Source organism: Amphiura filiformis, unplaced genomic scaffold (assembly GCF_039555335.1).
Source record: "Amphiura filiformis unplaced genomic scaffold, Afil_fr2py scaffold_209, whole genome shotgun sequence".
NCBI lineage: Eukaryota > Metazoa > Echinodermata > Ophiuroidea > Amphilepidida > Amphiuridae > Amphiura > Amphiura filiformis.
Genome location: NW_027305673.1, coordinates 80,685 through 101,005, shown reverse-complemented (window position 1 = coordinate 101,005; position 20,321 = coordinate 80,685). Strand labels below are relative to the sequence as shown.

Sequence of the window (20,321 nt, the reverse complement as noted above, 5' to 3'; positions counted from 1 at the left end):
GAGAGAGAGAGAGAGAGAGAAGAGAGAGAGAGAGAGAGAGAGAGAGGAGAGAGGAGAGAGAAGAGAGAAAAGAGAGAGAGAGATGATAGAAGAGAGAAGAGAAGAAAAGAAAAGAGAATGAGAAGAGAAGAGAAAGGAGCAAGACAAGAAAAAAGAACAGAAAAAAAACGGGGGAAAACTATGAAGGGGATAAAAAAGTTAAAACAGAAGAGTAAACTTAGAGAAAAGAAGGTGAGGACAGAGAGGCAGTATAATTTATATTAAAACAAACCTGACAAGATGCTTTATGTCCATATGCATGGAATACTGGCACTGCAATTGAGATGTCTTCATATTTCTGCTGTTTTTTAGCCTGTATGAATTACAAAATGAGATGTATTTGGTTGTATACAAGTATACCAAATAAATAAGGATGCCACTACTAATACAGATTGGAAACAATATTTTTATGTGATTTAAAACTATTATCATGATGTGAAATAAAAAGCATTCTTTAGTTTCTCAATGATAACAAGGCAAATTTCAATATTTGTCATTATTTTAAGGTGGTTCAGAAAGAAGCATGACTCTCAAATATTGAGACAAATAATGCTGACACACATTATAATAACAGTATGTGTTCTAAAAAGGAGACCACATAGCTTGACTTGATATAAGGGTTGTAATTTCCACGCCTTGTGCATTATATTTGTTCTTGACAAGGAAAATGAACACAACTTTAAATTTGTTTTGATATATATTAAAGGTCTAACTCATCAAGTACTGCATGACCTATGGAAATATAAATGGGATCAACAGCGTCCTTGACTATAATTTCCTATATATTTGAGATCAATGATTTATTACAGGTAACAACTCTTAAAGGGCACATCTATTGCAAAACAAGTTTAACTCCATTCGAAGAGAATAATTGAATACCTGAGTGGAAGAAGGGCCCAACTCCCATTTTTTCCAGCATTTTATTGCCAGACTGTTCTTCTTTGTGTGTGAAAGATGAACAAAAATCTACTCTCTGTTCTTCCATGTACACTTAATCATCGTTTTCATGGAAGAAAGTCTTAACTCCATGGAGTTGGGCCCTTCTTCCACAAAAATTGGGTTAAAGAGGAATTTTGTTCATCCATGAAATCTGCTTTTCATGACAATAAACTTTCTTGCTAAAATATTACATGCTTCTACTTGTGCAGTTAATGGATAATTTCCAAATTTATGTAGCTATTTATAACACATCTGCTTACGGAACTGGCACTTGCAGTTTATTAGTGGAAGAAGGATCCAACTCCAGCTTGTAATAAGACCTGTACCATTGCCATGGAAACATCATATGATTTCGAATGTCTGAAATACTGTATGTTCATGTATTAAAGGTCCCCTGAAGATGAAAACATTCTGTCTATAAAACTTTTCCAAATATTAAGCTTTTTCTTAATAACTGAAAAACAGTTTTAATGGAGTCTTTCTTCCACTCAGGTATTACATTACAAGTTGACACTCGTTGCAATTTTTTATTCAGTATTTCTCCTTAAAAAGAGAAAAAGTGTTGGTAAAATGCGGGCGCCGCCGTTCGAAGGGAAAATGATTTTCAAGGCAGTGGGCTGAATGACGTAAGTAAATGAAGAAGACACTATAGGGGAGAGTGGGGTAATCCCCAACACTTATTCATTTAAGCCTATTACTACACACTACAACGTAAGATAGAATAAACCATACCAATATCAAGAGTGGGTAATACTTTAATTATAAATTTATATGCATGTTCTCATTTACTAAACCTTAAATATTTGATATTTAAAGATATGATGAAACAAAGAAAATGGCGTCATTTGGGATTACCCCGCGATCTGTTTGTAATCCCGAACGGTACTGGAAAGCTCATTGAAGAATCAATTTGGAGTGTTAAAAAGAATTGAATTTTTGATTATAACTTTTAATTTATTTTCCAGGACCTTGGTGAAAGATTAGTTCATATCCAGCTAATGATACATGTAGCTCTGTAGATCAATGCAGATAAAAAACATCACACACATATTAGCATCAATCCAAGTTGAGCAATGAATTAAAAGAAGTGAAGGCTATGACTGTAACCGAGAATCATGCAGAGTTGTTTATACCATATCATCATATCATAATCCCTTAAACAAAATATTGTTGTGGGCAACACCAATGTGCCAATAGAAGATGTTGTTTACCTTCATGTGTGCGTCAAGCATACAGCCAATGTCATAGATGACATGAAGATTTGCATCGTTTCCTTCCACTTTAGACAGCAAGTAATCAATCATGATTACTGAGAGATAAAATCTACATGTATAGAGAAAAATAAATAAACCCAGATTAATGCCTGTTTAGAATTTTTTAATTATATAGAGTGTAAAATCCCCAAGCTTTAGATATGTTTTATTCCTCTCGCCATCATTGTGTATCACAGGGTTGTAGCTAGGATATTTTCAGTGCTGGGTGGCATTTGATGAAAATCTTACATATTTGGCAATTTGTTGTCAAAACTGACCAAATTCTTGACTAATTCAATGAAATTATGCAATTTTGGACTCTTGAGTGGTGTGCTCCAGTGCTAAAATTGCAGCTGAATGGTGGGCTCCTGCCGTTTGATATGTCTGTTAATTCTTGATTTATTGGTCAAAATAAATGCATGTATAACTGAAGAACTATAAAAGCAATAGTATTCTTAGTATCATTTTTCAGATACTCAAAATATTCCCCCAGATGCCTGTCTCACCCTTAAGACATATATTTATTTATTTTTTAATTATGAGAAGAGTTAGGCAAATTGAGTCACAGATAAGGTTTATGCACTCTCAATTTAAAGGAGTATTTCGTGATCCTGGCATCCTCTTTTTATGACATTTTTCAGTAGATATCCGTGAAAAAAGCTTATTCCCAAAATTTCAGTTGATTCCGATTATGCGTTTGCGAGTTATGCATGATTATGTGTATTACACTGCTCCATAGACAATGTGTTGTAATTTCGTTCTGGTATACCAGAACGAAATTCACATTTCACAATATCTTTGCTAAACCAATTAATCTGCAAGAATTTTTATGTAGATAAAACATTATGTAGCCAATGTAGCTAGAGGCTTCCAGTGACATGAAAATCTCAACTTTTTATGAGGAAAGTGGGGGATCATGCTGTGGATCACGAAATGCCCTTTTTAAGTGTTGCGGGATGCACATGTACAGTATTCTTTCCAATAAGGTTCAAAAATTCATTTACCTGGTTTACCTAATTTTTTCTTAAGGGCCGTTTCTTACAGAAAATTTTACCTACGTTATAAAAGGGTCCCGAGACTTTCTAGTAGCTTTTCTGATGCAGTAAATGTATTGCAAGTTTACACAGGACTAAAATCCTCCAGCTATTTCACTGTATCAACATCTATCAGTCACTTCAACATTAAAGGTACCCTTTAGCAAATTGAAAAAACCTTGGGTGGGCGCTTATTGGGGGTGTGGGCATTTATTGGAACGAATACGGTAATCAACCAGTGTACACACTATGATTTGAAGACAACAGACAATTGCAAAATTGATCCTGCTTACACATGTAAGGATCAGGATCACATGCGTTTTATGACACATATACATAGTTGTCCAACCAGGAAGAGAATCAACTGCATCAACTTACCTTTCACCTGCATGTTTAAAATCAACAAATTTGACAGGGACACCATGTCGGCAGGCACTTCCAAACACTCCATTGATGTCCAGTTTGTTTCTTGTTGTCTTGGACCGAAGCACTGAAGCAGCTTGAAAATTACTGCAGTTCTATAAAAGCAATTCAGAAATAAATCAATGATTTTAACATGCAATTTACCCTGTCTTGGTATTTGATGCATGAACATTTTTAATTATTCAGCCACACATACAAAAACACACCTGTACATACATCCATACAGAAAAATGATTACATGGTCTCTTGACTTATCAAGTGAGACAACAATTTATAAACAAGTCGCCAAAATATGGAAATTGGGACATTTGTACCATTCTTCATGGTTTAGTAATATTTTGCACGCGATGAAAACTATCATGGAACAAACATGGTCAAATACTTGAATGTCGAAGTACATAATAGTCTCGCAGAGGCCTGTAACAAATTTTTAGCATATCCGTCTTTGATTAGTTTCTAAAACTACTGGTCACAGATACTATTCTTCCACAGCATATCCGTGAGGCCCCCAGGCCCCCACCCTAAACAAGTTCAAAGAATTCCTCAAATCACATTTATTTCCCGTTTCATAATATTGTTTTTGTTTATATTCATTTGCATGTTTTTTGGGTTTTTTTTTTGTAGCATAAGACTATTGTAATGCGCTTTGATATTTCATGATAAGGCGCAATATAAATTTGTGTATGTATGTGTGTATGTAGGGGTGTCTGTATGTATGCGACTCTCATGTCAATGATTATCATAAATCACAAAATACATGTACACTCCTCAAAAGAATAAAGGTGGAATCTCCCTGGTTTGGGTGATCTTGAATCTAAAGCTTGTATAGGTAAACTTAGTGAATGAACATAACTATATTGCCCCCGTTGCGCTGCCCCTGAAGTTTTGAATGATTTTTATATACTTTTGGATCACAGAATCTCAGAAAAAGTTAGCGTGGATTAATCTGAGCTATAGTTCTCGTTTATGGCATGGTCATGTTTTTGGCTTTCGTATTTGAACTTTCATCAAATATGCATCATCGATAAACCTAAATCATTAATTTTTGGTTATTAATTTACGTTATTTAGTTTTCAAGATTCTCTCAACATCAATCGTGTAAAATATAATTTATTGATGTATTTGAGAGATTAGCAATAGAGTCTGATACTCTAATTTTCGTATTTTCTTTCATCGTGGGAAGTTCCAATCATCAGCTGTTAATAAACAAACCCCACAATGATTTTATAGTAATGCCTTTTATTTATGATTAATTTAAGTTTTTATTTTGCTAAAAATTTATGTGACAAAGATACAGTTGTAAATTGAATACACGGATATTGTGTAATTATGCATATATGGCATTGGTAACTTGACACTGGATAAACCAGCACAACAAATATATATACATTTTCTATTTTGTCACGACTCACATTTATTTGTCTGATCTCTTGCATTAATTTAATTAATTAGTTGTACAATGCACTGCACAATCGAACGTACAACCTTATCAACGACTATAAATTAAGTGAGTCTGATATTTCTAATGATCCTAAAGTTTGGGACTAGCATGCTACCACATGTATAGTACATAATAGGCTAAGGCGACTCCCACTGCAATAGGAAAATTGAGGACCACTCCACAGACACCCCCTCTCACTCCAGTTATGGTGGGTGAGCATGTCAAACCCCGACCGACAGAATAGCATAATATACAGTAAACGTTCGCCTAATGTCGCACCTGGTCTACTTTGCCTTGGGGTAAATTTCATGTGAAAATAGAGAGCTCCCTCCTCTGAAATCCCAACAAGTATTAAGGTTCTGTGCCCTATTTGAACTGTTTGATATACTTGCTGGTGTACTGCAAGGAGACACCCTTGGCCCTTACCTCTTTGTGGTGGTATTGGACTATGCATTGAGGGAGGCAGTTGAAGGCAAAGACGACCAGCTTGGATTCCAGCTGGCTAAGAGAAGCAGCAGACGAATCGGACCTGAAGTGCTAATGGACTTAGACTTTGCAGACGACATAGCCCTACTGTCAGAGGAAATCCACCAGGCACAAGAGCTACTGCAAAGGGTTGAATCATCTGTTGGAAAAGTTGGCCTCAAAAGGAATGCTTCAAAAACAAAGTTCATGTCTTTCAACCATAGTCAACAGATATCTATCCAGACAAACAATGGCACCAAATTAGATGAGGTGAGGGCATGGATGGCTAGTACGAAAAAAGATGTAAAAACATGCAAAGCAGCTGCATGGAGAGCATGTAACAGCTTCAACAAAATCTAGAGGTCAACTCTCCCAAGGAAATTCAAGACCCGTTTAGTTGCTGCTACCGTCGAATCCGTCATAACCTATGGATGTGAAGCATGGACCATGTCTCCCGGACTATGTACATGTAAAGAACTTGATGGTTGCTACACAAGAATGCTTAGAGCAGTATACAACATCAATTGGAAGCAGCACATCACGAACAGAGAACTGTATGGCGACCTACAGAAACTTTCACAGAAGATCAGAGAGAGAGAGAGAAGGACACGTTTCACTGGGCACGCATACAGAAGCAAAATTGAGCATGTAGCCAAGCTGATCCATTGGACACAAAAACATGGAAACAGAAGACCTGGAAGACCCCCTCTAACATACGTGGATGTATTGAAACAGGACACTGGACTGGATGTTATGGATTTGGGGACAGAAGGATTTGGCATGCTGTTGAAATCCGAGGACACCACTCATCTTAACCTTATTTGCTGGTGGGAATTTTACAGGAGGGCCCTTTAAGGTTGTGCCTAAATTCAACGTATGTCAATGGAGCCTATACTGTCATTAGTCAAACGTTTACAATATAACAAGAAGGGAATTCATGCCTTAGGGCACAGTTTTGACCACAAACTAGCAATATGACATGTGACTCTGTTAAAATTGGCAAAATACACAACCCTTATCGTATTTGAATAACATTGTTAAAGAAAGAGAATAGATGTTCAATGTATGTGTATCAACATTGTGCATATTATCTCTCTATACCAGTACCACATGACTATTTGTGAACTAGAACTCAAACAATACAGTATCTTTATTCTCTAAACCTATAATTTCAATAATATGTCCTACCTTATCACTTGCACTTGAGGCAGGTGGGACAACATCTGGTGTCTCCAAAAACATCCTGGTTCCATGGTTTGGTGTAGCCAAATATGTTCCTGCAGATGATCCTTTCTTCCTTACTAAGCCAAAATTGGCATCGAGGCTGATGAAAATATTTCCATCCTATTAATGAAATTTTGTTGTTGTTATACATTGTACAAATTAATTTAAGTTATTGATGCTGTTGATTTTATAATAACTCAACACACTAAAAATGGTAACATCATATGTAAAAATATGTTGAATTAAAACATGTGAAACAGAGGGCGCTATATGATTTGAATTTGATTAATCTGAAAGACTGGATTTTCGAAATTACAATTTAGGTAATTATGGGTCTAGAATACCCTATGTTCTAAAAAAGTTTAGCCTCTAATGCACAAATTTGAGCTTCTTACACAACTGTCTACACCTTGTAAATATATATGCAAACACGATTTTAGATAGTGCCATCACTCTGTTCATACATGTATTTAATTTCAAATGACTATACATGTAGTTCTATATGCAACATGTATTTCAAACAACTGTTGGTCCCAGCTGCTGTTTCTTTGTCACAAAAGAAACCAAAATGTACACTTTCTTCTAATTTGTGCCTAAATGTCACCACAGTTCTCAATCCAGTTGATGTGCACACATACATATATTGTACCAGCCTGTGCAGATATTCTAACCAACCAGGTGTCTAGATTACAGTACATGTGTAGTATACATACTGATATTTTGAATCCAGTATCTCATTTTTGTGCAAGTGGTGTATTTACGTTTCCTGAAAAATTATCATGCATTTAAAAGAAGTTTCTATATTTTCTGCTTTAAGTTTGAAATTAAAATAACTGTCTGACTTTTTTGGGGAGGTATATACACTAAGCCAAAAAGAAACTTTTTCACAAGGTCATATCTTAAAATCCTGTCCATCAAAATTAACTAAAATTACACACAGGATTGCCTCAATACTCTACTCTAAACACATGTCAGTAACCAATCAGTTGGCCAACTGACACAACCGCAAAATGCAATGATATGGAACAACTTCCTGGACCACATTCACAGCCCTATTGGCACCCAGGAAAAGAAATCTATGAGAATGGCATCTTGAATCACAGGTCACAGCCAACAATTTTAACAATTAAGTTAAAAACATTAAAGAGAGTCAAAACAAACTTACCAGGATCATCATGTCACATGTCCAAAGAAATAATGAAGTCCTTTAGTAATGGGAAGCATGTGGCAATCGTCCCCAGGATATCATCAGGAACTTGGTTGGAAGCATGAGAAGCAGGTGCACAGCATGCGTGCAAGGGCCCGGTGGACATACCCGTTACTAAAGGACTTCATTATTTGTTTGGACATGTGACATGATGATCCTGGTAAGTTTGTGATCTGTTTGTATCTGTTGGTAAGTTTGTGACCTGTGATTCAAGATGCCGTTCTCACAGATTTCGTTTGCTGGGTGCCAATAGGGCTGTGAATGTGGTCCAGGAAACTGTTCCATATCAGTGCATTTTGATATTGTGTCACTTGGACAACTGCTTGGTTATTGACATGTGTTTAGAGAAGAGTATTGAAGCAATCCTGTGTGTAATTTTGGTTAATTTTGATGGACAGGGTTTTAAGATACGACTTTGTGAAAAATTATAAGTTTCTTTGGCTTGGCTTAGTGTATATACCTCCAAAAAAATATATCCAGTATCTACTTAAATCCATTATTCAGTCAATGATTGCTATTTTGAGGTTGCCACCACAGTTTGTCTAGTGACTTCTTTCAACATAGATATGCCATTTAAATTCAATGGAAAGGGTATTTTGTTACTTCTTGTAATCCACAATAGCCATGCTGAGAGTTCCTTAATCATCTTACCTTTGGACATGCAAGGCAATTTGATATTCTTTCTTCAGAAGACACAGTGTAAGTAGATCTTATTTGATGCTTGAAGAAACGATACTGCCCAATTGGCTCACCACGCAACCGTGTATACAAGGTTGAACACTAGGGAAAATATTCACAAGAATTACATAGTTAAAAAAATGATCTGCACAAGGTAATGGTATACTTTGAGGTCCCCTATCATTAAAACTCAAAATCTTTTTTTCTCTGAACAAAACTTCTCTCAAAATATTTTAGGTCTTTTTGGGGGAATGTATATTTGTATATATTATACAAAAGGTCAAAATGGACGGCTTTTCCTCATAGCAACATGCACTCTAGGTACATATCATTAGATTTATGAACTTTACTTCGAGGACTGTTAAATATCAAAAATATCAATTTTTAATAACAATTTCAAAAAATCTAAATCATTTATTACCACAAGGACATTCCTCATATTCAGAATGAAATTTGATGTGTTTAAATCAAAATTAGGATCACCATGTGGAAAATGAGGTTAGTTCGCTATGTCGAAAATAATATTGAGGTTCACTGTGCTATATCAAACATTAAATAAGGTTAGCAAGTCAGGTTTAGGGTTGATGATAGGGCCAGGGTTAGATTCTATCCAACCTTCTATCATTTTGAAATAACAATAACCTAACCTTATTTTCAGCGAAGCAAACCTTCGACATAACAGGCTGTAACTGTACTTTAAGTTTGTTTGGCTTATAATAGGTGAAAAAACGCGTTTTGAACTCGCTACCCAAAAATGGTGGTTTTGTTACGTTTTTCCAATCGAGACTAATTGAGGCGGTGGCGGTACAAAATGTACATACAAAGTCTATGGGAAATAAAAATTTTTGTGTGTGTGCGTTGAATCAAATGATCATATCTATTATCTTTGCATCCATATGGGCTACAGACATGGTTAAGAGCTCTTTTGAAAGATTATTAATTCTGCTAATTGTTTTTAATAATTTTGAACTCTTTATGATTGGTTTAGTCTATAAAATGCAAACTTTTGTGTACAAAACTACCCGTTTTTTATATTTCACTGTAGTAAGCAATGCGGAAGTCTTCAAAATCTAAAAGTTGCTGTAAATTTTTTATTACTTTAGATCATTTCTGAGAGGAAATTTGATGAGGAATCTGAATATGGACTTACTTTTTCTCTATGGGTTAGGGGTAAAATGTTTCAGTTCAAACTATGTTGAATTGTAAAAAAAATTGAACATATTTTGGGACACCCTGTATTCCAAGATTACCAAACAGCTGTGATTTTTTTTCTTCCAAAGTCAGTAGGCTCCCCTAACCTCTAACCAAATCAATGTTGTTTACTTTCAGTTTTGAACTGCCAGTTAGTAATTTAAGCAATGGATTAAGTGACCCATTTTTATTTGGAATTCTTTTATTCCACCCTGTACAATGAGTTGAAATGCGTATATTTAAATTGCTTTTGCCTTCAGCTTTCCAAAAATGTATACTTTTGCTAGTTTATGATTGATAGTTGTGGAGATATTCTAATTTGAAACTTGATTGGTGTAAAAATTCATAATATTTGTGATGTAACGCTATTGGTGGCGAGTTCAAAACACATGGCCAAGACTCATTTATAACACCGTGTAGTACCGTATATGGATATAGAATAGCATGCATGCAGTTGGGCACAACATTCACACTTGCGTTGCATAATGTGTGACTGGCACATGCACACTTATGTGAATTTATCCAGCGCGAGTTGAGACTTTATACCAAATAATTTTCGCCAACATGTAATACAAGACTAGTGTTTGTATAAGTCCCAACTCACACTGGATAAATTCACATAAGTGTGCATGTGACAAGACTAATGTTATATGGGTGTTATATTGCGGATAACAGGATCAGTAGCCTCGATTTTTAGGTTTGTACATGTGACAATTGAATGCTCAACCTCTAAATTATGGAAAATATACAAGTTCTCCAAAGGTTCCTATCATCCTGTGAACTACTAATAGGCATGTCCACTAAAAATTGAAGTACTTTTAAATTGATTCAGACCTAACTTATTGGATGGGAATTGATGAAAGAAACATTTTGGCGTTTAAATAATCTTAATCGGACGTTTCATTCCAGAGATATGGCCTTTCGAGTGTCACGGTTTTATATAGGGCTGCTAGAACATGTTAAAAAGTTAAAGTCCAAAAGGAATACTAACAGAAAGTGCAACTTTAAGGTACTTTTTCTTTAAAATGTATTTATTAACTATCTTATCTGGAACATTATATTTGCTTATAACAACATGAAAATAAGATCATCCTGAAAATTTAATCGATTTTGTTGACATACAACAAAAACTATAAGACCTCAAAACCCATGGTTTGTTTGTTGAAACCTCAAGCATGATCATAGATGGCCGCCATGGAAAATATCTCCATAGAGGAGATGAACAATAAGTGCATTATTTCAAATGAAAAGCGGTAGTCTTAAACATTGTTCAATCTTTTAAAGTCAGCACATTTTATCTTCAAAAATTATTATATTTCATCATGGCATAAGTTTGGTAACATTAATCACTACCAATTTTGAGAAATTTGCTCCAACTCAAAGGTTATCTTTACTACATTGAGCAATACACTGTGTGCATGGAAGCCATGATGGTCCCCGGTTTTATACTCCCTATGAAATGGACATGGTAGTGAGAAGTGCACGGGGAAGTGCATGATTTGAGATGGGCCGCGGTAGGCTTAAACATTCTTAAATTTCTTAACATCCTACACATTTTGTCTTCATAAATAGTTAAATTTATATGAGTATGTAAGTTTGCTTGTCTGATTCACTCCAAATTCGGAGATAATTGCGTTTGAACACCTGATGCACGGAATGGTGTCACTTCAACCTGTTGTAGTTCTCATCTCATTAAATTTTTCATTAAAAAAGTTGGTCTCTTCATGCAGGAAGGTCCTCTCTATTTACTGACCAAACAGGAAAAAGTTTGGTGAATGTTTTCTGGTGGAATCAGGAATTTCTTGAAACACCCTGATATAGGCCTACATTTGGATCAAAACAAGTATGTACGCCATTTAACATGCCTGGGATTTCTTGTATCGATCAGTTTCTCCATAGACAATACGTGTGTGAGTGCACGCACACAGTAAATGAAAAATCGTTCTAGTGGAAACTGTATTGAGAGTGGGCATCCCTACTACTAATGAATGACTATCATATCCCTTTTACATTGTATAGAAACAAGAACTTTGTAATTTTACCTATGACATTGATTCTAGTAGTGATGATATAGTGACATTGATTTTAGTAGTGATGATATAGTGTTTATACATGCATTTTGATTGCAGGCGCCTTTACTAATCAAACAAATATGATATTATATGTTGTGATCCTAAAAACCATTATTTTCAAAGATGCGCAACTAGAAAAACATGTAGTGATGAGTACAAATGACGAGGTCAGTAAACTATTTTAGAACTAGACCTTGTTGGTCCTGTTGCACGATACTTTACTTGACTACATCAATTTTGTGAATTACATACTTAGAAAGCTTACATTCACTGCATGATCCCGATGGGCCACAAGTATAACAAATTCTTGTGATTCTTGTAAAACAGATGTCCTAGGCCATCAGAACAGTTTGTTTTTGTCCTAGGACATCAAAACAGTTTGTTTTGTCCAAGGACATCAGAACAGTTTGTTTTGAATTAAAACTTTATCCATCTGATCTTACTATAAATATGGAAATATTGTATCTATCTAGATCTATCTATCTATCAAATGTCGCCAAGTTCATACTGGAGATTGAGGAATATACATGTACCAACACAGTAATGCGAAAATTTGGTTGAAAACGGTCAAGAATTTATGGCCTCAAAATCAGTGAAAATGTAGTCGGTTGCTATCCTATGTAAACAGAAAAAAGTAGTAGGTTGCTAACTTAGCCATGCGCGCCCCATCACATAATGCAGCGCTACGCCATCGCGCGCGTAAACGTTGCAGAGCCACTAAGCAGGAAATAAAAAAGAAGCTAAAAGGGAAATGTAAGAAAGCACTGATTTAGAAAATAACTGGAATTGGGTTTAATAAATAAAAAACATGCAAACGGAAAATAACAAGCTTAGCAGGAAATTTTTTTTTATAAAGGAATGGAACAAAATTTTCCCATGTAGAAGAAACTCAAAAGAAAAAAAGAAGCTAAAAGGGAAATGAAGGCCAAAGAAGTGTCAGGTTTAGATCAATAAAATTTACTGTTTCAATTATTCTACCTATTCAGCAATTCCTCCTGTTTTAGTGAATGCTCCCATTTACTCATCTGGTGTGGACTCGTGCGAAGCGCGGGTGTCCCACTAGTCATAACAAATTTGGTATCATTTTTGAAGGTGTACTCAAGTTAGTATTTAATAAATAAATTTATGCATTTACTGGCAAAACTGTCATCCTTTTTAAGATGGGAGTCAAATTTTATTCTATTTATCTAATTTCTATCATACATGTATACACACCATGGATCTATTAATGTATCCTCCTCCATCATGCATATTAACTAGCTTATAATGTATGGCAAACTCATGAAAAGGTTGAAGAGTCCCTTTAGGAAACTTAGTTGTGCAACCTGGTGCAAGTGCTTTCAAAAAAACGACTATGTGTACACTTCAATCTAAGATACAAAAAATAGAATACAAGTATAAAAATAAACAAATTTGCATATTTTAGCGTGTGTGTATATGGGCGGGCATAATCATAAATCTTACCTGCTCTGCTGTTAAGTCATTTCTCCAACGCAAGGACTGGCAGAAGGCATGCAAGGATATCTTCCCCTCCAACATCAAAAACTCAGCAGTGTCCAATAGCTCAGTGTGGAACAGTATACTAGGTTTGTCAATGGTTGATGACCACAACCCATACCTAAACATAGTTATGGCCTCTTTTTCACACTTGCATGTAACCACAGATACATTGTGCATACGGCCTGTATACAAAGACAAAAGGCTAAGATTAGGACTGATTGAAATTCTAACATATTTTGAAAATTTTATAAAAAACTGTAAAATAAAAGTTCCATAAAATATATGTACAATGCAACATTACCATAGCACCGCAAAAAGTTGGCCAAAAAATATTATGAACCTAAATGACAGAGTTGAGTTCATCAGTGCTTCATTACTTCATCTCTACATCATCAGAGGAAACTTGAAAACATTTCTTCTGGATGGTGTTGATTAGGGTGCATCAAACGCCCCCTAAATGTATGTCAACCGATTTTCTTCTTATTTGGTCAAAGTATGCCACTTGCTAAAATATTAATCTACACCAAATTTAAATTCAATCGGATGTCGTCTTCTGGGTCCACCGGGAGCTCAAAGTTTTGAAGGGATCTTTGCAGCAAATATCACAATTACACATGAGGGAGCTTTTTATCTTTCCATTATTTGCACATAAATATCATGGCTGCCGTATGCATTTTGTATCTAATTACACTTTTAGAGGGGAAGTGGAATGTTTTATGGTTTCACATCATATTTTTAGTGATTGACAAGTGTTGAACAATAACTATTGCTTTGGAAATTAATAGCTGCCATATACCAACATGTTGTTTTTATTTGCGGTTATTTGCACATAAAAGTCATGGCTCCAACATGCATTTTGTATCTAATGGAAGTGGAATGTTTTATGGTTTCAGATCATATTTTTAGTGATTGACTAGTCTACTTTTAATAGTAGACCATTTTACCATATCATCCCTCTATTCCCTCTGACCATGGAAAGGCATGGGCCAGGGGCAGTAGGCCAATCCTGTTCTGATCCAAGAGCTAGCCATCCATGCAGAACATTCACTTGGGATTTGTTGTGTTATATGCATGGAATGGTATGAATTGTTTATCAAAAAGGAAATGCAAAGCAGTCTAGTGATTGACAAGTACGTGTTGTACAATATTGCTTAAAAAATTAATAGCTGCCATATACCAACATGCTATTTTAATTCATTTGCAGGTAATTCCATGCAATTTACCTGTTAAGTTTTACAAGTCTAGTACAAAGCCACACCGATGTTCATTACAAGCTTTTTTGGGGAGCATAACCATGTACAGTATCTGGATAGCATCACTGAAGCAACAACACTAGCTGACTTTATAGCAGGCAAGGACTTATGGTTTTAAATAAAGACTGGATTTTCATTTGACAATCTACGTATATGTAAATAGTCTCCTGTATGTTGACAGGCATACATGTTCATGTTCACAAAAAAGCTTTGTAATGAACATTGGTGTGGCTTTGTACTGGACAAAACTAAACAAGTAAATAGAGGTTCATGCTGCCTGATATAACAACAGGGTTACAGGGAGCAATACGAAAGACAAATGGTACCGTACATACAATATCATGCAACTTACCCAAATGGTCATAGACTTGGATTCCGTAACGTAGACGTTGGGTTATACATTGATGGCTTGGTCTCTTGAATTGTATGTTCATAAAGCACTCTATGTACTTGAACTTGCCATTATTGATCTGATAAAAATTAGTCATATTTAGAAGAAACACATTATTAAATACAAATTATGTACATTCAATTAAATTCTAAGAACAAAATAACTGTTTCATAGATGGACGTTTTTGTTAGAAGGCTGACCCCCTCCCAGACATGTGATGTTGGAAATCCAAACCTGAATGAGCAATGTTTACCGATATTTTAATTGGCTTGTGACAAACATAATAAAACTTTCTGACCCCCCCCCCCCCTAACAAAGATAGGACATCATCTAACTCTTGGCTTGTTCCATTGGTGGTTACTTACCAGTACACACTAAATCAAACACACAGTCGATGGTCAATAAAAATCTTGCAATTGACTGCCAAGTGAATTGTTCCAAATACTATCATCAATGACATGTATTGAGCATTTTTTCTCAACATTCAAGCAAGTCCAGGGAACTTTATGTAGCCTCCGTTTTTCCCATAATTATATGTGCATTGCAAATACATAAGACATTGATTTAAAAATTTAAACGGAAGAATTTTAAACAGAAGGTACATTTTCATTGGTGTTTTTAACAACGATATTATTTAAAGTTAATTTCAGAAATGGTGGTAATGAATGTCAATGTTCTTGTACAAAATGTACATTTTTTGTATACCATCTGCTTTACTGCAGGGCAAATTCATTATTTGGCCAGTCCCATTCATCTGATACTGGCCATGGTATTGGAATGTTCAATGATGCGCAATCTTGATGCTCAATCTGTGCAAAGTACCTAACATTAACTGGTTTTAAATTATAAACCAAAAGATGACGATAGTTCACTTTCACTGTTGATTTATTCAGTGCTGTTAGATATGATACATTGTACATAGTGGTAGTACCTTACACAATCTTCGGGTGACAGAGCATGCGTTTGTAACAAAAATATGGGATCTTTGGGTGACAGCGACGCTGAAAAGGGGGTCTTAGCAGCCCTAATACATGTACGCGTCCCCTCCAAAGTGGGAGTGCCCCACCCCCTCTGGGTACCTACCTTCTTCAATTGCAAAGGCTTGTGGAATGGATTTAAATCCCATCGGTGAAGGGCAATGCAACATTGTTGGCTGCAATAATATGAGGCTGCCCCACAGTCATTGCATTTGATGTGCTCCTCACTTATCGGTCCATGACATGAAACACATTCCTGTTCATCATGGCAAACATCTTCCAAGAATACATGAACAAAGTCATGCTGTATTTCACTCCAAGAATTCTTATACTGTGCACTTTCAGCATTTTCCTCAACCAGCTTCTCCTCCTGCTCTTGAGGTAGCTCTGGAACAGGAGGTATAGCACGTTCCTCTTCATGGCTGGTTTGATCATTTAATGATTGCACTTTTAGCAGTGGCACCTGAAACGAACGCCCCTGAACCACCTGATGTCTCCCTTACAGTGTACTTGAGTTGCTTTCTTCGTTTCCGTGGTTGCTGCATCATGCTGTAAAAAAGACAACAATTATTATGGTTTAATTAACATGTTTAATGTGGCAGGATCATGGGATGTTTAAAGGGGTGTTTAAAGTTGCTCTTTGGTGTCAGTTTGTTGTCACTGACACCATTTAATTAACAACAGTTTACTTTGATATCAATTGTACATCCATTGTAGCCAATCATCCAAAAAGTAAATGGGATCTTGTTGGTGCACATTTCTTTTGGAAACAAATATTTTGTTTTTAAAACATATTTTCTGTCAGCATTGCCTGGTGGCTTTAGCTTTGCATACAAAAGCTCTACAGTCTTTAAGGAGAATGGCACTTGTTCACATTTTGAAAGGGTGCAGTGCTGCCCAAATTAAACACAGAAGTGGGGCTCTGATTGATTGATTCAATCGTCTGATGATCATAAGAACAAACTGATCCGAGTGTCAAAGCGTTGGTCAGCGCAGAGCAGCATTCATTAAGGGAATACAAAGCTCTGCGTATGTTGCTCTAAAACAGGGTGCTTGCGTCAATTAGAGCAAAAGACTGCCATACTTCTCTGCGAAGCTTGTTTAGTCATGCTAGTTTAGTTTTAATTTCACAGAATAATACAAACCAAATGTACAGTAGTGAGACCTTTCACATAGCCATAGGCCAACGGTGAACACCCGCTAGTCATAAGGGTCGCTAGTCATAAGGGTCGTCAGTCATAAGGGTCGCTAGTCATAAGGGTCGTCAGTCATAAGGTTCACTAATCATAATATAAAAAAAGGACCGCTAGTCATAAGGGTCAATAATCATAATATAAAAAAAGGACCGCTAGTCATAATAGAAAAAAAGGCTCGCCAGTCATAATACAAAAAGAGGACCGCTAGTCATAATAGAAAAAAGGGTCGCTAGTCATAATAGAAAAAGAGGACCGCTAGTCATAATGCAAAAAGCGGTTCGCTAGTCATAATCAAAATAAAGGACCGCTAGTCATAATGAAAAAATTTACGGCCGCTAGTCATAATATAACAAAAGGACCGCCAGTCATAATAGAGAAACACGTTCGTTAGTCATAATATAAATTTAGGACCGCTAGTCATAATAAAAAAAAAGGACCGCTAGTCATTATAAACAAAGGGCCGCTAATCATAATTTTAAAAAAAGGAAACGTTAGTCATAATAAAAAAGGAGCCTTAATAAAAAAGTAAGAACTACATGTAGAGAGCGAGATTGAGACGAGACGTCACCATGGGCATGATGGGTTATATGGGTGTAGGATAGGAAAGGGAGAGAGGTAGGCTAGGTAGACTCGTCTCGTCTCCCCTCGTCTCCTCTCCAGTGGCGTAGCGTGGTTCATCACATTTGGGGTGGGGGGGCACCGACCATGATTGGGGCACATGGGGGGAACAAGTCGTTTTTCGGCAATTTTCCTATGGGATTTTTTTTTTAAATTTCAGATCGATTGGGGGCACGTGCCCCCCGTGACCGCCCTTCTCCTCTCCTCTCCTCCCTTCTCCTCTCCTCTCCTCTCCAGTGGCGTATCACATGGGGGGGTGGGCACCGACCATGATTGGGGGCACCGGGTCTGATTTGGGGGCACAAGCCGTGTGTAATCCTATGGGATTTTTAAAATTTTCAGATCGATTGGGGCACCTCTCCTCTCTTCTATACCCCTCCACTCCCCTCCTCTTCCCTTCCCTTCCCTCCTCTCCTCTCCTCTCCTCGCTTCTCCTGTAAATATGGTTAATTTTTAGTCAATGTTACATTAAGGTTACCCTAGACCCTAACCCTAAACCATAACCTTAATACTTTTTTTTAAATTTTTACCCCATAATTTCCCCCGTTCTTCAAGCCCTGCCTTCTTTCGGGGGCTAATTTATAGTTTAAGATTCTTGGATATCCATATTTCGCGGTTAGTGCTTCTTTGCAGCCGTGCGGGCCGGAGCAAACTATTTGGATATCCACATTTCGCGGTTAGGCGACGAAAAAGAAAACCCTGTTCTACGGGCCCGACCCAGATTTTGAACAAATTGGGAAAAAAATTTCCTGTACAAATGAATACCGACCCAAATTCCGACAATTTCAGGAACATTTTTTTTTATTTTCCCAAATTGCAAATATTAACAGATTTTTGTGATTTTGTGGGTCATTCCCCCCAAAAAAAGAAAAAAAAAAAAAACAACCCGACCGACCGACCCTACTTGAAAGGTCCGTCCGCACTTAGAACAGGTTTTCTTTTTTTCGTCACCTAATATAAAGTGGTCCTTTTTTTTAACACACCGTAGCACTCACAGCCAGCCCCATACCTCACTTCGGTTTTCAACTAATAAAAATACTAGTATTAACGTTTTAATGATATACTTTACTTTAAGGCACATATCTTGAATAAAATCTTCAATAAAAGAATACATGAATTAAGGGACCGTTCACAAACACTTGTTTGGGGGGCACTGATGCAAAAAGGGGGGCCCCGAAAATTTTTGACCCTACTAAGGGGGCCTGAAAATGACAATTTTTCTGGGAAAATTGAGTTTATATGCTTTTCTATGGGGTTCACCCATAATTTTCATGTCAAAGGGGGGCTGAAATTTTTAGGCCTGTAAAGGGGCCAAACAAGTAGCAATTTTGTTTCTACTTTCGACATTTGCCAATGTATATAATGTGTAACACTATATTTAGGCCCTACAATAAAAGGGAAAACTTGTCCACGAAAGGCTTCATGTATCGTCATTTCATAAATTTTCGGTTTTTCTTCGAACTAAAATTTTACACACTATTAGTGCCAAAATGGTCCATCAAATAGGTCTTCATTTTGCAAAATTTTCCAACTTCTGAGGGTGGACGAATCCGGGGGACACCATCCCTAAGACCCCTGCGTAAGTGAATAAGCAAGTGCCCATTTCGTTTCTACTTTCGGCATTTGCCATTGGAGGATGTATGTTTAACACAATATATAGGCCTACGATAATAGGGAAAACTTGTCCACGAAAGGCTTCATGGATCGTCATTTCATAAATTTTCGGTGTTTTCAAACTAAAATTTTACACACTAAAAATAAATAGTGCCAGAATGGTCCACGTACCAAATCGCTTCAATTAGGTCTTCATTTTGCAAAATTTTCCACCTTCTCAGGTGGGGACGTCCCTCTCAGACACCCCCTGCTAAAAAACAAGCGCCTATTTTTGTTTTTACTTTCGACATTTGACAATGAATGTTTAACACAATATATAGGCCTACAAATAGGGAAAACTTGTCCACAAAAGGCTTCATGGTCCAACACAAATTTACCACTTTCACAAACTAAAATTTTACACACTATTATAGTGCCAAAATGGCCCATCAATCAGAACAAAATTCTGCATAACATATCTGAAAATGACACCATATTTTAGGTCTACTTTTTGAGAAAAATAGCGCTATATAAAAGACCCGATTTTCCCGTGTTTACGTCCGACTGCTAACCGCGTTTTGACCTCGTGTGTTCATGCGCTCATCATCGTAAACATCACTCAAATTTTCGCGTTTTCTGTTCAAATTAGTAGAGATCACATTCACAAGTTCTAGCAAAACACGATTTGCAACACTAAAATTGTTAATATTGTACCGATTTTGCACATTTTTAATGCAAAGTTGGGACTATAGTCGTGATAAACTTTTACCGGAAACCGCTTCACACGCGGATTTAGTGGCATGCACCCTTGAAGAGGCTAAAACATC

At 36.5% G+C, this 20,321-nt stretch overlaps 1 protein-coding gene across 1 annotated transcript; it reads right to left on the bottom strand.

Annotated features, from left to right (window-relative positions):
* Positions 1 to 271: 271 nt before the first annotated feature.
* LOC140145307 (uncharacterized) lies at positions 272 to 18,908 on the bottom strand (the record flags this gene model as incomplete). Its single annotated transcript, XM_072167066.1, has 10 exons — positions 18,897 to 18,908; positions 18,276 to 18,335; positions 16,194 to 16,550; positions 15,072 to 15,189; positions 13,431 to 13,648; positions 8,677 to 8,805; positions 6,783 to 6,938; positions 3,644 to 3,783; positions 2,190 to 2,301; positions 272 to 352 (listed from the first exon to the last, which is right to left on the bottom strand). Coding segments are annotated over exons 1-10 (1,383 nt in total), but the record flags the coding sequence as incomplete, so codon positions are not given.
* Between the last annotated feature and the right edge of the window lie 1,413 nt (positions 18,909 to 20,321).